Source organism: Pezoporus flaviventris, unplaced genomic scaffold (genome assembly GCF_033815535.1).
Source record: "Pezoporus flaviventris isolate CSIRO_AGI_PZ_B2104156 unplaced genomic scaffold, CSIRO_AGI_Pfla_v1 ptg000002l, whole genome shotgun sequence".
Lineage (NCBI taxonomy): Eukaryota > Metazoa > Chordata > Aves > Psittaciformes > Psittacidae > Pezoporus > Pezoporus flaviventris.
Window position 1 is genome coordinate 45,808,782 of NW_026892550.1, and position 23,632 is coordinate 45,832,413.

Consider the following 23,632-nt stretch of genomic DNA (forward strand, 5'->3'; position numbering starts at 1 on the left):
CCCATGCCACACACTGAGATTTTTCAACTGAAATTGCTTTAGAGCACTGTAATAGCTAGAAAGTGCAAGCTAAAGCCTGTAGCAGTAAAACTAATGTTTCTCATAAATAACTGTTTGAACTGTAAAGCACACTGCTTAATCTCTTTTCTGTATTAAGATGACCTAATATGAAGCCTAATTATGGAATTAAAACCTAATTTTTGAAATAGGTTTTGGTGGCGAGGAAAAAGGTTTTTGATGAAGAGAAATGCTACAGTTTCTTTAAGTGATTAACATGACCACCTTGCTGCTGGACTAAGTTGAAAGTAAAATATAAAGACAGCTGCTGTGCACATTCAAGGGAAGATATTAGAAAATAATCCTAAGGTTTCTTAGAAAGCTACTTGCTTTCTGCTGCAGAATCTCAAGGGATCTCCACTTTATGATTGCCCTAAATTTATTCCATTTTCTGATATGTGTCCTGAGGTTCATTTAAAACATGTTGTGAGTCTTTCAGAAAGAGCCATGTGTGCTGCAGATTGATGTAGGAGGCTGTTAAATGATTAATAGGTCTTAATCAATGGCAATTTAACCTCCTTCACTTTCCTTTGTTTACAAAGCTTTATTTTTTTGAGAGATCAAGCAATAATTTCTTCCGTGTCGATCAGGTTACTAAAATAAGCTACAAGATTAATAGATACAGTCAACTATCATTGTGACTGATCATAAGATCATGTTAAGCAATACAACTCTAGTAAAGGCTGCTAGCTAAATAGGTAGTCCAAAATATCATGCCGGTATCACGCAGACACTCTGCAGCATGTGCCATTGCTAATGAGTTTTCATTCAAATGTGTCCTGAAAACGGAATTAAACAATCACAGTACGATTCTCTATTTCCGTGACCAAAAGAAGTCTGACTCAGCACTGCTGTGTCAGTCTTTATTGGTCTGTGAATGAAAAAAAAAAAAAAAAGGTCTTATTTTTATTCTACAGAGAGTAGAAATTCTTAAGAGCTGACGTGATTTCTACAATGTCTATTCTGTCTTTGCCTTGTGCTGATATTATAGGTTTAACACCTTGGAACTGCTATTGTCTTTGGTCTTTGTCTTCCATACTGACAGTAAACAGGTTTTGGACTGGTCCATAACTCATTCCCCAATTAATGAGAATCCTTTCTAGTTTAGTGGTCCTTATATTTTGTATTGTGTTTTTGTAGTCTAACACAACAAACTTGTCTTGTATAGCTTCCAAACTGTTTTCTGTTTGATTTGCATAGCTGCAACTTCCTCTAGCAATCATTCTCTCTTCTTATGTTCAATTTTTAATTTTTTTTTTTTTGTAGACAATTTCAGAATACCACTTCAAAATCTTGTGTTTTAGGATGTCCTACTTTTGCAAATTCTGTCAAACTTTTCACCCATTAATTGTGAGATATTATGCAGAGAGTTGTTTTGGTTTTAATCATTGCCTCCCACTGACCCTTACCAAATGTACTGCCTCACCATCAAACCCGTAGGCAGTTGCTGTTTGAATTCCATTTAGCCACAAAGTCATGAACATGAATGAGTTATTACACCTAGTACTGCTCAGCAGGGGGACAAACTGTTCAAGTCACCTGGGCTTGCCAGAGGATGCTTGCTTGTGCTCAGGGTTTGGTGTCTGTGGTGCTATACAAACAGTACAGGTTTTCACATAAACAAACTTCAAAGTAACTGGCTTCTGAAAGTTGCTGTATAAAAAGACAGCCTTCCACTTATCACTTTAATTCTGTGGCTGATTATCAACAGGTATTACGTATTTAATTTTTGCAACCTCTACGAATAAGGGACAGTAAATTTACATTCTGTAGTGGTGCTCAGTTAGTATGAATGATCTTCCTCTTTGATTTGTGGAATGCAAGTTGGCTTCTTGCTGCTTGTAAAAATAAGCTGCATGCTGTTTAAATATTTGTGGTAATGTATGGCTTGACAATGCAATACCTGAGTTGCCTCGTATAACAGAACTTAATATAACAGTGTAGCATCTGTATCTTTAAAATATTCCTTTCCTGTCAGATGCTCTGCAGTAACAGTGCAATGTTTTTCTTGCCTTTTTTTCCATCTTTCTACTTACTCTACATTTCTTTGTCATAAACTTCTTCTGTCTTTGTATCTGCAGTTATGCTGTTGCCATCTTGCTTTTAAAGTGCAATAAAATAAATATTGACCAGACCTACTGTAACTAGCTTTTGCTTAGATGTCTTGGTTTGGGGCAGAGAAGAAGGGAAAGAAGGATTTAGTTACTACCAGCTATTCATCCTAGAATTTCTTTTTTTTGAAGACAGTACTTTTCTCACTTTTTCTGCTTTAGCTCCATCATTGTCTTCTCTTTAGCCTTCTCTTACATGAAAAAGTAAACTTTTTCACTTAGTCATATCCATCCAGATATTTGATCTCATTTCTTACTTTTATTTTAATTTCTAGGTAGTACTTTTAAGTGAGTATGACTTACCAAAATGTTATGGTGGTAGTGTATTTTCAGCATGTTATAATTACATTGTTTCTGTCATAAAGATGCTACCAGGCAGTTCATGACATCTCTTAAGTATTAATTAAATGAGAAAAATTAATAACATGTTTTTAGTACATCCACTCTGATCTATTACGCTAAGGGTGGAAAGAAGCAAGACACTGACAAATAGTGTGTTTCAGTAGTTTTTGTTTGGTTAAAATTAAAAAGCCATCCTTTTCCCAGTAGATTATACCTTGCTGACTCTGTTCATACATTATGCTGAATACTGGCAGTGTCCTGTTTGTAATGCCAGAGAATGGTTTAGGAGTATCATAGCAGCACTGAAATGGTTTGAATTTTGTTCAAAAGAATGAACTGAGGATTTAGTAAAGTGCATCCAATAGCAGAAATTCTTGAACCTAGCAATGTTTTTGCTTTGAGTATGTTTTCTTAAAAATGATAAAAGCTTGGATTCACCTTGGAATGAGCAAGAAAAATTCAGAGATGAGGCATGAATAACTACTGTATTATAATGGATAGCCACTGTATTATAACGAATAATGTGTATGGTTTTTGTTCTATTAGTACATTTAGAATGTTTTTTAATGCAGAGTGATCTACTTTTATGTTGTGTGCATGCTTCATGTAGATTCTCTTCATTAGCATAAACAAGCTCACTCTGGTGACCTTTCTCTGTACAAACACGACGTCTGTTGTATAACTGTTTTCTAACTAGAACTGTGTCATGCGCAAGCTGACAAGTCATATTTCTGGTTTTGTATGCCTTGTTGCTTAATTCCTCGTTATGTTGATCATTAGTGTGAAAGAAGCTTTATTATTACATGCTGCCTGCATGACTGCATACAGCAGAAATGATCATTTTTCATTTAACTTTGTGTTGCCATCAAACCATCTAAGATTTCATTTCTTATTTTCTTTTCTTATTTTTTTCTTTTCCTTTTTTTTTTTTTTTTTAAGGCCCTGTGGAATTCTTCATGTTCTGAAGGCTTAGTTTACAAACCTATCAGCATCTCATTGGTTCCATCGTTATTAAATTAAAACCCAACATCTGGACACTCTTCATTTATGGATTTAATTAAATACTGCTGTATATGAAAGAGCTGCAAGTTACCATTGCTGGCAAAATTCTACTACTTAACATGATATTTGGATTATCAGCCATCAAACATCACTTCTTTGTCAGTAATATCTTCATTATTATATATATCTATGAATAAATTATTAGTAAGCTATTGCAAAATTATTATCTCAAATAAACCTCAGTTATTCTTACCGGTTTGTGCACTTAGTCATCCATTGGTGATTCACAAGTAAGAAAATCCTTCAGTGATGCTTGTCTCAGAGACTGAAAAAATAAGTCGTCAAGATCTGGAAACCTAAGGAAACTATTAGTTTTAAGAACCTGTTTTGTTATTTTTTCTTTCAGTAATAATATTTTTGTGCCACTTGTGAATGCAGGGTTACTATCTGTCAATATGTGATCTGTTTGATGAATATTCATAGTGATGTATGTATTTCTCATGTGTGATTCAAGAGACATTTCTGCAGGGGATTTGATAAGCCTATACAAGGTCAGAATTTAACCCCAGGAAATGGGACAGCTGATCCTAAAAACATACACTCTGATTTTTTATTTTTTTTTTTAATCCATTAGGATCATAGGTTTATTTAGCTTTTTATCTTATTTTCTGAGTACTTATCTTCTTAGAGACATTGCTAAGACAGCACCAAGGCGAGCAAAGTAAATACTGTGTTTGCTGAATGTGACCGTGGTACTTGAACAGATAGCTTTTGTTGTTCAAAGCCGGGGTGGGAGGGAAGGAGGGAGGAGGTTTGGTGCAATTCCTGTTTTATGGCTTTATTAAGCAAGAAATCAGAATGAAACTGGAGAGTTCACCACAAACCGTGTCACCATTATTAGTTGCTTCAGTTTTCTCTTACCCAGGATTGGATTCATTTCCTTGTGGATGTACTCTACACCCACTCTTACCAGGTAAGATAAGAAGATGCTTGTGCCAGCAGTATTCTTAAACCTTTCCTGCTAATACGTGTTCTTCCTAACAAGAGATGATACTTGAATGCCATTACTATGCTAATTGGTTCAAGCCTCATAGTATATAATAATAACAGTTATTCCACTGGAGCAACACTTTGGACCTGTAGCTTTAATTTCATCAGAGGACATAATACTCTCATTTAAAAATAACATTGCATCAGTTACTCTTAAATGAATATGAACTGAAAATCAAAACAATCAACAAAATATTCATGCAGGTCTTCTAAGAAAGACCATGAACCTTCTTCACAGGGGATGTTGCATTATGTGGCTAGTTCTGTACCACTTAACATGGTGGTTAGTCAGTGTTTATCAATCTTATATCGTCTTTCCTTCTTCTGTCACTCACAGACATCTTCACCATCCTCTCTCACCCTTTTGGTCAAGCTTCCTGAAACCTCTTTTCTTATATAATTATATAGTTCTTACTGTATTTGTTGGAAGTATCTTGATAAAACAATTAATTAGCAAATACATAATTTAAAGAAACAGCAGAAATGGTCATGTGTGTGGTATCCTTTTGAACTTTACCTTCCTTCTGGAATTTATCTGTTGCCATTCTCCCTTCTATTCCTTGGGACTTGAAAATCCATTTTGTAATCATTGATGAGAATAGAAATGTCTACCTATTGCTGTCTGTTGTGCTTTCTTTTTTCATCACTGCCTTTATTATGGTAATATTTTCAGACCTTTTAGGATGCTGTTATCTGAAAAAGGGTAGAGAGAACATTTTTCATTGTGATGCTTTAGCACAGAGATCTGTATTTTTCTTAAGAAATGCATATTGGGAATATGAAAAAAACCTGTGTAAGTCAGTGAAAGAAGATGATTGGAAGGAAAAAGAAAAAATTTTCAGGATTTTGATGAGAAAAAAAAATAGTTTCACTTCCTAAATGAACATGCTTTTTAACTCTTTCTCCTAAGTCTGTGAAAGTATACTTGAAGTATTGAAACAGCTAGTGTATTTCTAAACCTGTTGCCTGATAGAGGTATTGGTAGCAGCTGTCATTTCAGTGCAAAACTGAACATGGCCCTTTAAATTTGGGAGTAAAGAGCATAAGAGTTGGGATTTTAACTTCCCCATGAAATTACCTGTAATTTCCAATACTTTTCTCACAATTTCTTTGGTTTACATTCATTTTTCTTTAATTTTACAAACCAGTATGAACCAATAAGAAGTTACTCAGGTTTGGTTTTTTGCTCATGTAGCATTTGAGTGGTCTGGAAGAAAATTGTGATTCACAAGTATTATTCAGACATCAAGGAGACATAATTAATGTGAGCTAAGTCCACACTTTATATGTGTAAGTGAGAACTTACCGGTATTTTAATTAAGGTCTTAGCAGTCTGATAACAATTTTTCTTTTTAATTATTCCAGTTACCGTGATACTAGCATATCTAGTTCAAACAGTCTGAAGTTAAATGTACATAAAGTTCCTAGGACATACCTCTGTCTTTGATGTATTCCTGACTCTTGCACAGCTTCTCATTATCTGAAGGTCAGTGGCTTCAGGTCAATTGTGGGAGTGGTAGCATTACAGTAAGTCTGGTATTGCAGCACCTTGACAAGAGTCTCTTAACATTGCTGATTTCTTTCTACTTCTTTTAGAATCCAGGTGGGATCTTTCTGGTATGTTTATTAACATGTTGTACACCTTGGTCTTTATCATTGCTTTCAAATTCACATGACCTTATTTTTTTATCCTTACAACTGGTTTTACTATGCTCCAAAGGTTTCTTTCTTTTGGTGGGTAACGGGACATGCTGAGTTGTTCATATTCCCGGGGCCTCTAGTGTCATCCAGTATCTGTAATTCTTTGTATTGCTTGTTATTGGAAGATCATTCTTTACAGAGTAAATGCTTGTTACTGGTATCTGTGAGATATAAACATATAGCTGACAAAGCCACCCCTGCACCACCGCCACTACCAAAACATTGCCACATAAGCTTGGTATAAGGTGTTAACGCCACACAACAGCATAAGAACAGCTAGTGCGAAAAAGATAACAGTAACCTGGGAATTAGATAACTGCTCTGTAGAGCTAAAGTAAATATCCAGGCAAGCCAGCAAAAAACAGATCTTGATGCCCATGTTGTTAGCTTGACCCAAAGCCTGTGTCTTCTTTATAACTAATGGCAACACCATGTTAATTGGGATACAATAGTAAACTAGCATTGGAAAAAATACTTTGTTCTCATTGTGAATATTGACACTTATACTTTCTGTTCTTTCCTCCAGAGAGTGCAGTGCTGTTTGGTACAGCATAGGAGGGAAAAAAGTAGAAACTGAGTCTTGGATTTTGAATTAACAAAGGTGCAAAAAAACTGGAGCAAATAGAACAGATTTTCTGTGTTAAATGTTGAGAGGTTGAGAAGGAAGAAGACTGGTTATAAGAGTTATAAGCAGCCAGAGAGGAAGACAAGTCTCAAAAAGCCTGGGATGCGGTAGAGGCAATTGAGTTCAATTGAATTAAATTTAATTAGTCAGTTATTCATTTTCTTAATAGTATTCTGAAGCAATTTCAGTATGAGAACATGCAGAACAGTGTGAATACTGGTACACAAAGAATTCTGTGTACCTCAATATGTATTTGGCCAGTAAAGAATTCCTGTAGCTTACACTGTTTACAACAGGTCTCTAAAATAATTTGAAACATAATCAAGACTGTTGTGGACATAGGTGCATGATGAAAGGCTGGAAATTTTGTTGTTCTTAAATAGTTAGGAGGTAAGTGGCTTTTCTTCTGGAACTGAGTTTACCCAGTGTTAACCAGTGGTTTTTTAAGGTTTATGTACACTCTTTGGACATTTAGATTATGGTTTAAACTTCAGTGTGCTTTAGACTTTTATGTAAGTGTTAAAACTGAAATAGCTTAGGAAGATAAAGTTAGCATACAATGTATGACCTATGTTATACCAATAATAGAGACCGAAAATTTCCCTTTCGGTCCCAGTCCCTAACCTATTACTAATATTTTTTCAATGGAAGTGAAGTGAGAACTATATGGAGGCTTTATACTCTGCCTTCGTTTATAGTGCTCTTTCAATATTCATTTATTCATTTTTAGTAATGGAAGTTTCTACTTCTGAAGAGTCAACAGAATATTAACATTAATGATAAAACAGAAAGAAGAAGCATGAAGGGAAAGGATTATAAATGAGATTTGGGGAATAATAATATGTTTCTTTGTAGTGTACAAAAAGGCATTAAATTGAAAACAGAATCTACTGAATGCCAACACTAAAAAGAAATAAAGTTCTGTTTGATAGCTAGCAAACACACTGCAAAAAAACTTGCAAAGATAATTTTTGTGTGTGCATGCATTAAATCATGGTGAATTTGAAAACACATGAGTTGAATACCATCTTGCTTCGTATTTAGTACCAACTTCATTGCTTTCAGGTGCTGTTAATGTTAACTATCATGATGAAATTAAGTGATAGCTTTGTATTTGATACTACAATAGGGTGGCTTGATCTGTATTGTGTAATGGTACATGCATACTGTTGAATATTTGGAGAGAAATGCCAGTGCCTTGACTGACACCATGTTTTAGGCGAAGAATGAGGAAAGCACAACTGCATGAGGAGCAGATGATACATTAAGTATCTTCTTAAATATATTAAATATATGAAACTTTAAGTGCACACATTAGACATGAGCTTCCCAATGTGCAATTATTGCAATTATTGTCCATGTGAATATATATTTTCACACCTCTGCACATCTGTATTTTACCTTCCAGTCTGAAGATGAAGTACAGGTTAACTCTCCAGATTAACGTGGAGACAAATCTACTACAGGAGTCCTGTCAGGTTGTGAATGAATTCTGCAAAGAGAACCTCTAAGAAATTACCAAACCTCAGGTATTACAGAAATAGGGACAACATGAAGAAAGACAAGTTTTGCTGGTTGGAGTGAAATTTTGCAAAAGGTCCAGCTCAGGCCTTAGTGTGGATATCTTCTCTGGTACCTAGAACACCTTTCTTCACTGACCTTGATGTTCGCAGGACTTTTTCTCAGCATTTTTTCCTTTGCTTCTCTGCTCCCTGGTGTTTTGCCCTTTCTTAAATATGTTTTTACAGAGATGCCACCAGCTTTACTTGTGCTCACTGTGTCATTTGTGGACCCACTGCAACAGTGGGACAATGGCAGAGCTGGCTGGATGTGTCTGTGTCCAGCATGGGGCTGCCCCTCATCTCGTCTCACAGATGCCACCCTGCAGCCTTTCTGCTTCTAACTCCTTACCACATAAACCCATTGCAAAAGCAAGTAAAAGCAAAGCATAACACCACAGCTGACCTGAATAGGATGAGCGGTAATAGTCTTCTAATTGTTTTCTGTGTTAGGAAAGTGCTTCCCTGGACTTACAGATCTGTTAACATGTGAGGGATGAGTGTTACGAAAGGGTTGACTAGATGCATGAATTTAGTTATGTTGCAAATTCAGAAACTAATGAAACGTAGCATAACTGCTGCTCCAAAATACCTGGATACACTGAGATTTGTCACCAGACCAGAGATTGGTGTTAGTTGATGACTCCTGTGAATTCACCCTTGGAGTGAGAGAGACAATGTTGGCATCAATTCTATTGGCATCAGTTCCCTCTATTGGAGACCTGTTTTTACTGCAGGATCTGGGCATTGCATTGAGTGTGTCAGAGAGATGGTCCAAGCCTCAGAAAATTAGTTTTACGAATAACATCACTTCTATTAAATTATGTTCTCAGAACAATTAGCCTTTGTGAATAACACACACACACACACACACACAAAAAAAGTTTTGCTCGAAGCTGGCTGAAACATCAATATGTTGATTGGCAGAGTATGGTAAATAGCACTAATACTGGAATTCCCTTTTGATAGTGTAGAGTGAAGAACAAGTGTTTAGAGTAGAGGTAATTTGGGTGTATGAGGGGCGGTGTTCAATTTGTTTGGGAGAAGATGATTTTTCATGTCAATGAAAAGGCTTAATTAAAAAAAACATGTAAACCATTATGTACTCCATGTTCTTTGGGATAGTCTTCCCGAATTCTCATTCAAAATTATCTAGCAATCAAATTCTGCATTAATAGGGCAAAATTAAAGGTAGCATTTTTGAAAGAAGGCAGTACTGTCCTTGGATTGGCAGTGGATTACTGTTGCATCTAATGGTACTCCTCTGGAAAATCTTTCACCAGTTGATTTGCTACACATTTATTATCCTGAGTATGTGGTGACTCTTCATCACATTTTCTGATAAATCCATACAACACTTGAGAGTGTGCAAGCCTGATGTTAGCCAGATAGGACTTGAACAGCAGGTAGAGTTTACCTTTCAAATTTGGGCTGGAAGGTCTATAGTATCCATTTTACAAGCATCTGTCAAGCATAGGCAATTTAATTTGTGGGTGGAAAAAGAACCCCCCAAAAATAACTACTCAGCAAAATAAGAATACAGAAATGAACAAAACTAGTGAAAACACGGAGGGTAAAAACTTTATGGATCCAACAAAGTACATCAGCATCTGTCCAGTATTTTTTTTACTTTTTAATATTTCTCTTTGCAACAAATATCCATGGAGAGGAATAGGTCTGTCTTCTGAAGGTCTTTATAGCCCAATGATCTCTCTAGATATTGGCTAGTAGTAGAGAAAAGGCAAAAGGAAAAGTGTAAAGGGATGTTACTAATAAACTGCTCAGTTTACCAAATGAGATTTGAGATTATCAGCTTGAAGTCTGATAATTGCCAGTAGACCTGTTTTTATGAGTTTATTTCCCTTCTGATTCTCTATCCTGCCTACATCCTCAAAGGCATATGTTGTGGTTTTGGTTTAGTTTGATTATTCTTCTTTATAATATTAATATGTTTCTCATCATCTCTAGTTGTGATAAAACTAGTATCCAGTGTTAATAGGTGTTAAATAGTAATTCACTATCCCTGTAGTTCTTTCTTCATTGAACATGCTTATGCTGAGGAGCAGATTAAGTGGCTAATATAGGTATGGGGCATATATGGCCAGAAGAAGGTGCCAGGTATTTGAATCTAAGAGCTTTTTCTACTCTCTTAAGTAGGAAAGGAAAAAATTAGGTGTCTGACTCCATCCCTAAACCGCAGGTATTTCCGTCTTCCTTTTTTAAATCTCTTGTTGCCATGTCTGCAAATTTCTCTTGCTGTTGAGAATATCTGAAACTCTGTTAGTGGTGGGGCTTTTGTTCTGGCTCATTATTTTCTCCTGCTGTTGCTTCTTTGCTTATTTCCTTTTATCTTGCTGTATTGTTTTTATTCTTTCTCCACATTACAGTCCTGTCTGGCTCATCCTCTGTTTTCTTTTCTATAAAACAAAATTTTTATCACCCATAATGCATGCTTCTAAAACTTCAACAATATGAGAAACCAGAAAGTCATGTTGTTGTTTTTTTTTTAACTTCGGGTTTTTCTTGGTCTTTGTTCTTATTTTTAGGCTGAAGGGAAGAGGAAAAAAGACATCTAAGGCAAACTATTCATACAGAATAATACTCAGGGACGAGGAAGTCATATTTTTCCCGTAATTCCAAATGCTACCTACTGTGTTCAAAATATATGAAAAGAAAATAACTATGTTCAAATATATTAAAAGAAAATAATGTAATTTTCAATTCTAAGGATATTAAGGCGTTTTTATAGATTTTTTTAAACATCTAGAAAATTCTATTTGTTTATTCAATCTTGTATCAAGAAATTCCTGTAAAACTTGCTTCTTGAACTATTTGTAACAGATTCTGGTTGGCAAATGTTATGACAGCCTTACTGTATACTGTCAGCTTGGACTGCATAGAGAACAGCTATTTTCAGCTGACCATTCAGATGTACAGTTTAATTAAAATACTGTTAGATTCTTTTGGGCATCTACAGAAAACTTCTTAGACTGCCAGAAGGCTTACTCTGTGTTAGTGCTTTCTGTATGTTTGTCATGTCACGCATTTGTGGAAGGTCCTAGCATAGTAAGCTAGAGGATGCAAAGGGAGCACTGATGTGATGTATTTCTCTTTCATACTACTAGTCTGTACACTAGACTAGCAGAGATCTCAGAATCCTTGCTGTTGCACAATATACATAAAATTCTTGAACACAACCTGTAAAACTCTATGTGAGCTACTGTTATAGGAAGGATAGGATAATTTAATATATTTATAATATTGGGCAGCTTTCCTTCTGCTGAAGACACTAATTTCAGCTTTATTTCTATCCCATATTGTTCCAACTGTTGCTTCCCCTTGCTCTTTGGTTCTAAGTAATGAATGTAATGTGCTGCTTTACTTTTGATAAATTTAATTAATCTATGATTATTACCAGTATTTCTGCATAAGTACAAAAGACATGTTCAAAGACTTGAGGCAATATGCTCATAAAATACTCATTTTGTTCTTGTATTAATTTCAGTAGGTTATTCCAGGACTGAATAAAAATCTTATTAAATACCCCTGGAAAAGCATACCCATTGAAGGTTTTGTGTGGCAAAATTTCACCTCCTTTTCAAGGGAGGCCTTTTAAAAGCCAGGTTAAAGAAACCAATCAACTATCCTATTGTCTAGAGAGTTCTTGCCCAGAGGAAGCATGCGGCTCCTTCAGATTTTTTTAGCCATCGGACAAAGAGAAAAATTCAGCAGAAGTATTTATGGTGTTCAATATCTATAGCCAGGGGAAACTCTGTTTGATTGAAGGACAAGGAACTGTGGACAGCCTGACTCTCCTTCCATGTTCAATTTGGGATGCCAGAATATTATATTGAACTATCCTGAGGCATTAGGTTGCATCACTCAAAATATTTTCTGCACATTTTCTTTATATTTGAGTTTTCTTTTGCACATAGTAAATTTTAGGTTTTTTCTTTTTTGTTAAATGCACTGCCAAAACTGATTAAATATAACCACAATAGTAATATGACATGTTATCCTTTAACCCCTAGTTGTATTAATTTGCTCTACTATATGTGTGTAAGAGATGATGTTTTAAATAACTAGTGGGGAAACCTCCCACAGTACTTGATAGTTAGTCACCTCTCACAAGACTGAAGTCTAGATCAGTTCTCACAGGTTAACAAACAGGTCTTAAAAAGGTCTGCTCCTTATGGCATTTTCTTTCACCAGGGGCAAGAGGGGAGGCACTGGGAAGGGGAGCAGGGACAAAGACTGTACAATATACCTAATGAAATGTTTTGGGTGGTTTTTTTTTTAATATTTTTTTCTGTCTTTGAAATGTTCTCTAGAAGCTGTGAGTGCTTTTATTTTCTATTCTTGTAAACTTGCCTCATTGACCCATTACAATTCTATACTTCTCTAATCTCCGTTCTTTCCTGTGTTTTGTTTCTTGGTTTTTTGTTAGGTTGTTGTTTCTTTTTCTTTAGTTCTCAGACTTCCTCCTTGTCATCACTTTGGTTTCCATACCACTTCTATGCTTGTTTGTGAACAGTCATCTTTATCAGCATTTTTCATTCTTTCTTGAAATCTTTGATCTTGGTTGTTGTCGACTTACCGCATCAGCTGCAGATTTCCTGAATGCGTACTGAAGGAGCACATTATTGTTACAGATACAAGTAAGCTTCAATTTTTGCATAGGCAATTCAGAAATAATAATGATACTTAAATACGTTGACTTTCTCCTACTCTTTACTATCATTTTCATCTGCGTTGTCTTTACAAGCCAACATCTGACTACATAGTCAGTGTCTGCGGCAACAGTTTCAGGTATATTTAGCAACTAGGCAATCCATTTGACAGATTGCACTTCAATTATAATCTTTATAATATTTTTAGAGTAAAAGTTTCTGGAGGAAATTTTTGGTATCAGTGCTGCTTTGGCCCTCACTCTATGGGGAAAAGCTCTGCAAGTTAGTTCAATTTTTGATAACTGTATAGCTTTCTTACTTTCCAAAGTAATCGAATGATATGTGATTATAATAAGCAGTGTGCTGATGTTAGGTAGGTATGCTGACACCCTCTTAATTTCAAGGGAAGCTACATTTGCCAAGTTCGGAATTGGCCATTGCAACTCTAGATTTAGCTGTTTTATTGATTGATGTTTGTTGTTCTAAATTATTTGTGATGCCTTTATTAGGCAAAGTTGCAAACCAATTTATGATTGTACATGATTAAACACTTACACAAGGATTGCAGTTTCATCACTAGCTGTAAATGGAACCAAAATCCAAATCACATAATACAGTGTCAAAGGATCTCTAAGGCTAATCTGGTGTTAATGCAAAATATCTGAAGTGCTTTTTTCTTTTTTCTCTCGTATGTTTTAATAACGTTACCTTTTCAAAAGGGCTGAGTTACTTCCTGCAACAAATATTAACTCAGCATCTTACTGTAGTTTTCTTGTTTCAGGAAAACAATTAGTTTGAGCAGCGTAATGCACTTCCACCGGTGGGCTCTAAGGTTGCATTAAATTAATATTTAATATCCAAGGCCTTTTTTTAACAGAACTTAAACATAACAAAACTTGAGCCACCATCTCCAAAAACGAACTTGTTTCTAAACCAAATCAGCACTGATATTTGTTGGTGAACAGGGTCAAATCAGTACACAGATCCTTCTTTCCACTGAAAGTTTTGCAGACACAAGGAGTTTATTAAGAGACACCTTAATATGCTAAATTTTGTAGCATATCATTCCAAATACAGACGTATTTAAGTAACAACTGCAATCAACATCTTCCAAAAGCCTAAATATGGTTTGTGGATTTGGATCAAGGTAAGTGTTGGAATTTCAAAACCTGTGTAATGTATATGACCCAGGCACAACTTGTTATGCATGTATGAGAAGCTGGTAGGTTTTGTAGAGGAAATAAAAATTATTTTAAACTTTTGTGTGTATTTTTGGTGTTGTTTATTCTTTTTAATAGAGCATTTTTCATTAGTGCATCTCCTGTTTTCTACCCTTGCATTCTCAATTAGCATAAAGTAGAGGTTTTCCACTGTGGACCATTTCTACATGAAATGTGCCAAAAACTTCATCTTGTACTAATGAGTATTAATTGCTGTGTCACTGTCTATGAATGCATGAAATTGTTATGTCCTAGAAGTAAGGACATTCTGCAACAAAGGAAGTTGGGGCTGTTCAGCCTGGAGAAGAGAAGGCTGCGTGGAGACCTCATAGCAGCCTTCCAGTATCTGAAGGGGGCCTATAAGGATGCTGGGGAGGGGCTCCTCATTAGAGACTGTAGTGATAGGACAAGGGGTAATGGGTTAAAACTTAAACAGGGGAAGTTTAGACTGGATATAAGAAGGAAATTCTTTCCTGTTAGGGTGGTGAGGCACTGGAATGGGTTGCCCAGGGAGTTTGTGAATGCTCCATCCCTGGCAGTGTTCAAGACCAGGTTGGACGAAGCTTGGGTGATATGATTTAGCGTAAGGTGTCCCTGCCCACGGCAGGGCGGTTGGAGCTAGACGATCTTAAGGTCCTTTCCAACCCTAACGATTCTGATTCTATGATTCTATGCTGTATTTGCCTGGAAGAGGGCTTTACCATTGCTAGAGCATTAGAGAATAGAAATCTGCTCTGCCTTTAAAAGTTGCAGATAGGAATCTTTTCAGTCACCTTTTCTTGGATGTCTCCTGTTTTAGCATGCTGAACTCTGGGCTTCTTATCTGTGCAAATCAATAGCATTCCATTGGGGTGCTCTGGTACATCATAAATGACATGCATTGCAGTTCTTTTTGTATATTTTCTTTTACGATGAGAGTTTCTGAAATGATGCTGAAGTACGTTAGATCCCTTTGTTTAAAAAAAGAAAAAAAATTAAAAAGTGATACTGACTTCATTTAGTCTATTACTTCAGCAAGTGTGATTCAAAGTTAATCTTCACTTGCATATGCTATTACAAACACTAATTAATCCTATTTGCAAAGACAAATTATCCTTAAAATATACACCTAATTACGCCACATATAGTCTCTAAATTTGTATAAATAGAAGTTACAATTTTGAACATTGTAGATAATAAGCAATTTTCTGAATTTACATTTGCATGTGCTAATTAAAGACAGCTTCATTGTATTTACATTGGCAAACAGGTTTTGTTCTCATTACTCAACTTAGTGCTCTGTGAACAGAGGAAAATAACATGCTGGGTTTGGCACAGGTTCAAAATATCTATCTTAAACCTGACTTTGCATCTAGATTTATCTTTTGATGAATTGAACTAGTTAGTGGTATTTTCTTTAACAGTTACTGTTGATTTAATTAAATATATCTGCACATAAAGGGAAGAGAAATTCTGGAATTTTTTTTTCCTTTTATTGTTTTGATGAATACTTCCTTTTTATTCTTGGGAAGTTTAACCCTTGTGTAAGTAACAAACGTGATCATGGTGTACAGATAATGCATAGGTCAGTATGCAATATAAGATATTTCTTGTGATAACAGTAATAATAAATCTCTTTTTTATGTTTTGTTTTTATGTACAAGCAAAATTTGAAATCTGGGCAATCTAAGATTCTGAACGAGAAGAAAATGTCTTGCAAGCTTTAATTTTGGTTCTGTTTTCAGCGGCAGATTAAAAGTACATATGCACATTGTGATGAAATATGTAATTTTTATAATGTGGTAGATTAAGCAAAGTATTAATTTTCAACCATGATAAGCTAAAAATAAACTTTAGCAGATCTTATCGTTATAGTTGGTGTATTACAAACTACCTGTTTCCAAATCCAAGTAAAACCCATAGCTGAAATCCAGTTATTATTATTGTATTTAAATCCATTCACTGCTTTCAAATAATTTTAACTTTTTTTTGGTTTCTTACCATGAGTCAAAAAATGTTATTTATAAACATTTACTAATAGTAGTCAAAAAATACTTACATTTCAACCATCTCATAAAATAATAGCATTAACAGTAATTGGTGATTATGTGCCGCTTAGTGAAATATTTATTTTGTTTATTGTATATACCTGCTATAAAAATTTTAAAAACAAACCAATGAACAGTTATGTTTGGGCAAGACTTATAAATACATTTGATCTCAGATATTTTAAAAACTATTATGGTTGTTGTATTTTCTACAATGCTATTGTGTTTTTCTAATTTAAATAAATAGAAGATTCCAGAGCACATAGGATCTTGACATGGCTTCCAGAAGCCATACAAGGTTCTCTCTAACGATTTAAACAAATTATTAGGTTTTGTTTGTATTTCTTTCAGAAAACTTGAATACAATTCTCTACTTGCAAATTTTCATCATTAGTTGCATCTTTTTCCCTTTCCTCCCTCATAAATTCTGCAATCAACCTATTTGCTTTTAACCTCATCTTAATTCATCAGGTACACAAAAACCATGTTAATCCAAATCCACATGTTGTGGTACTGCTGTGTCACTGAAATTTCTGCAGTTTTCTATAGGGTTACCAACCTCACATAACATGTATCATTTCCTCAGAGTCCTAGCTTAGAAGAGATGGACCTTATTCACAGAAGCAAATTTGATTTTTAAGTACTGACAGTTATTATCCTAACATTTGTGTATTTTTGTCTGTTTAAAGGCTAAAAAAAATTAATAAAAAAACCTTCAAAATCAAAGCACATGGTATGATAAACAAAACAACCTTCTCTACACTAGGATTCAGTTTAGATAAGTTACAGTATTCACTGTAATACAGTGAATACAGTAGTTGCTGTTTCTCCATTATTCTTAAAGTATGTAATTTATGCATTGTTGTTCTTAAAATAATATTGCTATTGAACTTCAAGGACTGTCTGCAAGATGTGGTCCAACAGTAATTTATGTCATAAAGTTTGGCAGGTATTTAAGAGAGCTGGAAGCAATCACTGCTAAGGCAGTTTGAGTCTCCATTTGTGTCCTCATTTGAGGTATTCACTTGTGCTGTCATAATTACTTGAATGTCACATTTAAACATTTACTCTTTTTCAAGGCCTTAAGAAAGCAGAGTGATTGCCGTAGCAACACCAGTTATCTGCAGGGAGGGATTCTGAATTACCACCAGACCCTGGATTGCTGCAGCAGGTTTCCACCTTAGCGATCTTTCACTCTTGCTGAAAGTTCAGATAAATCAGCATGCTTGCATGTACCAGACAAATTTTAGTAATAAGCTACTTTAGCTTGTATGGAGATGGGTGAAAGTCTAGAAACTATCTCTTGTTCAGAGCATTTGATGGAATCTGGATAGCTTAAGGAAAAGAAACTGTGTTAGAAACTGTTCAACGTGGATTTCTAAGCTGAGAGATTCTATGACTACTTTTTGTGTATCAGTCGTTTTGCAGCTTGGGCACTGCATATAAGCAGTGGTGAAATTTAGATGGTTAATTAAAGCTAAGTGGAAAGGAGAAAAATGTCAGTAATTCTTTATTAATAGGAACCTGTGAAGCAAGAAGATTCATTAGTAAAAGCAGCCTTCAGTGATCCAGAGCTGAGGTTACTTGTGAAGGTTCAGTTCCACCACAGAACAGATTTGTGCTCTCCTGTTGCCCCTTTCAGTGATGCTGAGCTGCTCACTCATATCGTGAATCTTTTTTAACTCTGCAAAAAGTGAACAATTTTCTGCTGGCTGTCTTAGTTCAAGAGCTGTTTGAATGCCAAGGCTGGCACTGTAAAGGGCGATTATCGTGAAATAGGAAAGAGTAGGTGATTACAGGGAAGCCTAACTCTGAAGATGTGATTCACTCCAGCTAAGCCTGTCAGTGGCAGTTTGCCACATAATTTACGTTATCTCTCACCTGGCAACCCGGTAAGCCAGTTCAGGAATGTATTCACTTCTATACTGGGTTAGTAATTGCTGGCTGAGCTCCTGACCTGGCTCCCTGGGTTGTCAGAGACATGCCAGTACCATTAAGAAAGGAGAAGCAGGAGGCCCCACGATACCAGTGCTGTAGGCTGCAGCTGGCTGGTGTCCCACTTCAGGTCTCCATGAAAACACAGTGACCAGGGACAACATAGTGTGGCTCTTCCATTTTCCCCACAGTGAACAGTTACACACATTTTGTCTTGGGGAGCTCACCATGCCAGTAACCTATGCTACAATCACCACTGCTTGCATAAGAGTGGGTAGGACTGCAGGACGGGACTGGAGGCCGAGCATTGACTGACTTTATGTGCTGTGGAGTAGTAGTATTTGGCAGCTGTAAAGAGCTCAACTCAAGCTTAACTTGATGCTGTGCTGATCCAACAGGTTTTTAAATGTCAGCAGAGTCATGACCTTGCATGAGAATTCAAGGGAATTCAGGTGGAACTGAGTTTGAATTTTAAATGTGGTACAATTAGCCCGAGTTCAGGCCATGACAAGAGCATGTGCAAACTCAGGTTTGTGCATGGGTGGGCATATATTCTTGTTTTAAATCTTTGAGTAACCGATCTCAAAGTTTCACATAGTGTAGGAAATTGATAGACATTCTTGGAAGTGAAAGTACTAATTTTGTAAGTGTGTTTTCAATTGGGTCATTAAAAATAGTTCAGTTGCCATTTGTACCATAGTGACAAACCCCTGAAACTATTGAAGGGGAAGCCTTAAAGATGTACTTTATGTTTGGTAAGAAAATTCAATGCTACTGTTTGGCTGGCAAGAGATAAATATCTATTCATCAATATTTCATTTAGACAAATTTATCTTAATGTTTTCAGAAGCACCAATCCTTAAAAATATTCCTAAAACTGAAGTGGTTTTGTTGTCTGTTCTTAATCTAGTATCCTGCAAAGCTCCAAGTACAGGAGTAAGATGTTTACATAGTATATTAGCTCCAAATGTTAATTTCTTTCTTCTCTTCAGCTATTCATTCAGCTGTTACTAGATCTTGTGGGATGAATTGAATATTTTTTTTCATTTAGGGTGGAGGAAGGAAAAGAAGAGAAGCAATAACTAATAATGGTCTAGTTCTGCACTACACTTACAGTGCTCTGGCTGGAAGATGCTAGCTGAAATGGTTTCTGCTTTCTGTGGAGCATTGAATGTAGTGATCATGGACCCAAAGTGTGACATGGTGATGGGGGTCCACCTGCACCACCTGCAGCATACAGATCTGTAGAGCTGGCATTCAGGGGGTGGAGAGATGGAAGAGCCTACTGGCTTCTCTTTCAGTGCAGAGAACTGCCCCTGCAGCAGTTTAACTGTGGCAAAAGTTAAAACTTGAAACCTTGAGTTGTTAAGAGGAAAAAAAGGAATGAAGCAATCTGACAGTCAGCTTCCCAGCAGTCTGCAGAGTGGGTCTTTCAGTGGTAAGACCCACAGGTGCTTCATGTGCAGCCAGTGTTGCCAAATGGCACCATGGGACAGGAACTTTTCATTGTAGTCAGATGTTTTTTCTGGTGGGTGGGTGGTCATAAGCAGAATACTTTCACGTGTGGCAAGTCTTGAGAAACATGCTGTTATGCCTGGGGTGCCTGGAGAATGTGTCTCATGCTAGTACAGACCTTCCTTGAGAGGTGATGATTCAAGCATGGTCCTAGAGAGCAGTGCTACAGATGTTGAGTGCTGCTGAGGGGTGAAACTAGTGACACACTAGCAGCTGACAGCCTACATTCCTGATGATGTAAACACCGATGAAAATGCATTAAGAATGATTCCTTTTCTGTTTTGGGGAGCTGTTGAATGTAAGGGATGGTGATATAATAATTCTGAGAAATGCAAACATTATAAGTTCTCTGAAAAGTGTAGTACTTAAAAAAAAAACAACAACAAACAATATTATTTGTAGTCAGGAAGAATAAATAAAAAAAGATAAAGTATCAGGAGGAAAAACTTTCATAGGGAAACAAGTTGCAGTTCAGTCTTATCAAGAGCATTTCTCTTCATCTCAAAATGATACAGAAGTTTAAATTAGAATATACAAGGAGAAACCATCCATGCTTGGGCTGTAGGTGATATTGCCAAAGCTCAATGTGTGTGGAAATTTTTATTTTACCATTTGCGCAGAATTACCACTCAAATCAATTTATAGCTTTTGGAAAAATGCAGTAGCTTCTCATGTTGTTTAGGTACTTGTTGAAGATAAAATGATGTAATATATTTTACATTGCTCTGAAGGGAGCAATGAATTGATGATACCTTAAGGTTGATAGTTTTGCTTTTTCAGTGTCATTGCCATCTTACGCTGCATATGTAGTTGTAATGTTATGTAACATCACTTAGTATTTTGAGTATTGGTATGGAATTTCTGCTTTAGCTTTCTGTACCTACTTTTTTTTTTTCTTTTAATCCACAGCATGATTGAGGAGTGAAACATTTGAATTACTTATCAAAAAGCCTGTTTTCTGACCTCATGCTTCTATTGATGGTCTGCACGATCTCACCCAGGATGTTTTTCCTTTCTGTACCTTGGTTTCCTTATCTCTGAGTATCAAGATTTATTCTTTATGAGGAAAATGTACCAGCTTTTTTTTGTTAATATTGGCATAAAATATTTAAATTTGCAATACTGCATTACTGATTTATACCTGTTTAGTAGAGGTAACAAGTGTGATGGTTTTGTATCAACATTTCAGAGTAAAAATTAGTGTTCATAATAGAAAAGCCATTAGTTAATCAGATTGTTATTAACAGTTTAAACCGGTAATTTTAAAACCCTTATCTGTCTCTACCTAGCTTGAGAAGTCATACAGTGAGATTCTTAGTGGATCATGAATTGGCATCGTTTAAATGCTGTTGCACTTAATTTTATATGCTGCTACTATTAAACCATGAAGTGTATGTGCTCAGAAATTGCAGTTTTGTGAGTGGTACTTGACTGTATCTGACACTACCACCACTGTCTGTTAAGATTTGTCTAAAACATACTCACACTGTAAGAAGAGGGAATTATTGAATTTTGTAAGTAATGTGTTATATAAATGAATTAATATAACTGTTTCTGTGTCAGGATGTTTGAACAAATTGGAAGTTTTCTCAGAACAAAACCAAGAGAACCCTTGAGTTCTGAAAAGGACAGTATTTTTAAAATGCAGGAATGGCAGGATCAAGATTATCCTTTTTGTTCCTTCTGTTTGAGCTGGAATGTTTATCAGATATTTGCATTCTTTAATCTAAGAAGGTTTTGGTGGGTGTTTTTTCTGTTTTGTTGTTTGGTTTCGGGGGTTGTTTATGGCACTACGTTTTCAAATCTTTGCAATATGTTTTTTATTTTCTGCCGCATAGGTAAAATATTTTTCTAATAAATCTGGAGGATTTTCATCCGAAAATACATTCTATGGTGCTGAGATTAGATCAAGTTATTACTGGTTTCTGAGACAGAATTCACATATTCTTACAGAAAAATTAGAGTAGATTTCTAAAGGTGGAAATTACTCTGAGTACGATTACTGTGTAGTTCTGGATGCTTAATTTTTTGACTCTTTTCATTACTGAGTAAGCTGTTTCATAGCTAAACAAGAAATCTGCAAATTTATCTCCAATAAGAGCAGTACATGTGCAGAAATAACTTTTGCATTATTCCTCAAAAAGCTCCATTGACATATATGACAACCATCCCTTGATTAAGCATGAATCACATTTAAAAGCACGTGTGGAGAATTTTAGATAAGGTTGTTTAAAAGAGTTGCATTTTTGTGTGTGGTGTTATTTTACTGGGGGTGTCTAGGAGCATGGTGTAGAACCATAGTGCAAGTTGTTCTGCTATAGCATGTTATGATAAGATTAACTTCTACTGCAGTCTATGCTATTTTGATTAATGCATCACAAAATATGTGCCAGCCAGATAGCAACCTACCCTGTGTGCCTTATGATGTTTCCAAATTCATCATTCTTTGTATGTGACGTGTCGCATTTTCCCTGTGGGCTGCCATAACCTGCAATACCATAGAAAGGTTAAGCTCCTAAAATATCAGAGTTTAATGAAAAATTGAAATACAACTCAGACAAAATTTGCTTCTAACCAGTGAGTTCCACTGTCTTTTGTTATGAATGATTGGTCAATTGGCTTGCACTTCTGCCTTCCACTCTTCTGTTGGATTTCATGTAAAGGCATGCAATTTATTTCTCGAACATATTAGCAAAATAAAGCAACATGTCAATTAAGTACTGTCTGATGGCAGATAGACGTGTTTTTAGGTTACTTTGTAAAGGTTTCAGGACACTGACTATAATTTTGCAAGCCATCCTACGGTGGCATTTGGGTTTCTTTTTCCTCTTGAAGCATAGAAGGATTCATTCTCCAAACTTTCACAACTCAGGGTGCACCTGTCTTTACTAGTCCATGATACAATAACTGCAGTAAAATTCAAGTACTGTGAAACCTAGAGCCTGCACTTATACCTTATTGCCTGCTTCCTTTTGTGAAAATATTATATAGGGAATGGTAGAGGACTTGATCCCAAGGAAAGTATGGTTTATTATGAGGCAGAAAAATATGTCTATCTATGTGTTTTAAGAATAATTTATTGTACTATATATCTTAACGGAACAGCCAGTATAGTGAAAAGTTTTGCTTAAAATACTGTCCCCCAAAATTTTCTTGTTTCATTAGAACAAGTGGTGACTCTAAAACTGACCTCTGCAACAGCATTTCTGGGAATAAAGAAAATGCTGTAGAAGGCAGCAACTTCCTATTTCTCTTTATTTGCCTTAATAGTCTGCTGTTGCCTTTACTTTTTCAGTGTGATACATGCAGGCTCGCTTTCAGGATATAGCTCAAGCAAGGCATTTTGCTGAGGTAGCAGGTTGTTTAAATTGTGAGAGATGTGCTGAATGATAGATAACAGGAATTATCATACTAAGTGTCCCCTATGGACAGTGCTAGAAATGGTGATACCCAAAACCAGCTTGGGCTGGTTTAAGTGTTTTGTATCTCTTTTGCAATGCTCAGTAGTAGAGAATTGATAAATACCATACCAGTTAGTCCTTTGGATGACTGATCAAGTCTTGGGTTTCAATTTTAAATTAATTGTGAAAAAAAATTGTCTTTTCTTATGAAGAAAAAAAAAAGTTTAGGTGTTATATGTTTTTTTTAACCATTGCCATCTTGTGTCTAATTCCGTTATAAAAGGAGATGAGAAAATGTGCCAGCATGAGTGCATTCTTCAAAGTAAGTGTTACATAACTCTTTTTTTGTGTCATCTTTACAGAAGTATTAATTCCTATGAAGTGTTTTTGGTTACTTTTCTCAGCTGATTTAGTGTT

At 35.8% G+C, this 23,632-nt stretch overlaps 1 protein-coding gene across 4 annotated transcripts in view; it reads left to right on the forward strand.

The window, feature by feature from the left end:
- CCSER1 (coiled-coil serine rich protein 1) overlaps nt 1-23,632 on the forward strand; it is a 727,634-nt gene that overhangs the window by 463,588 nt on the left and 240,414 nt on the right. Inside the window, exon 11 of one of the 4 annotated variants that reach the window (XM_061477313.1) lies at nt 3,450-3,764. The exons of the other annotated variants lie outside the window; for them this stretch is intronic. Coding sequence (XP_061333297.1) covers nt 3,450-3,530 — 81 coding nt within the window. The 3' untranslated portion in view covers nt 3,531-3,764. Of the gene's footprint in view, nt 1-3,449; nt 3,765-23,632 lie in introns of those variants that run through there. 4 annotated transcript variants of the gene reach the window in all.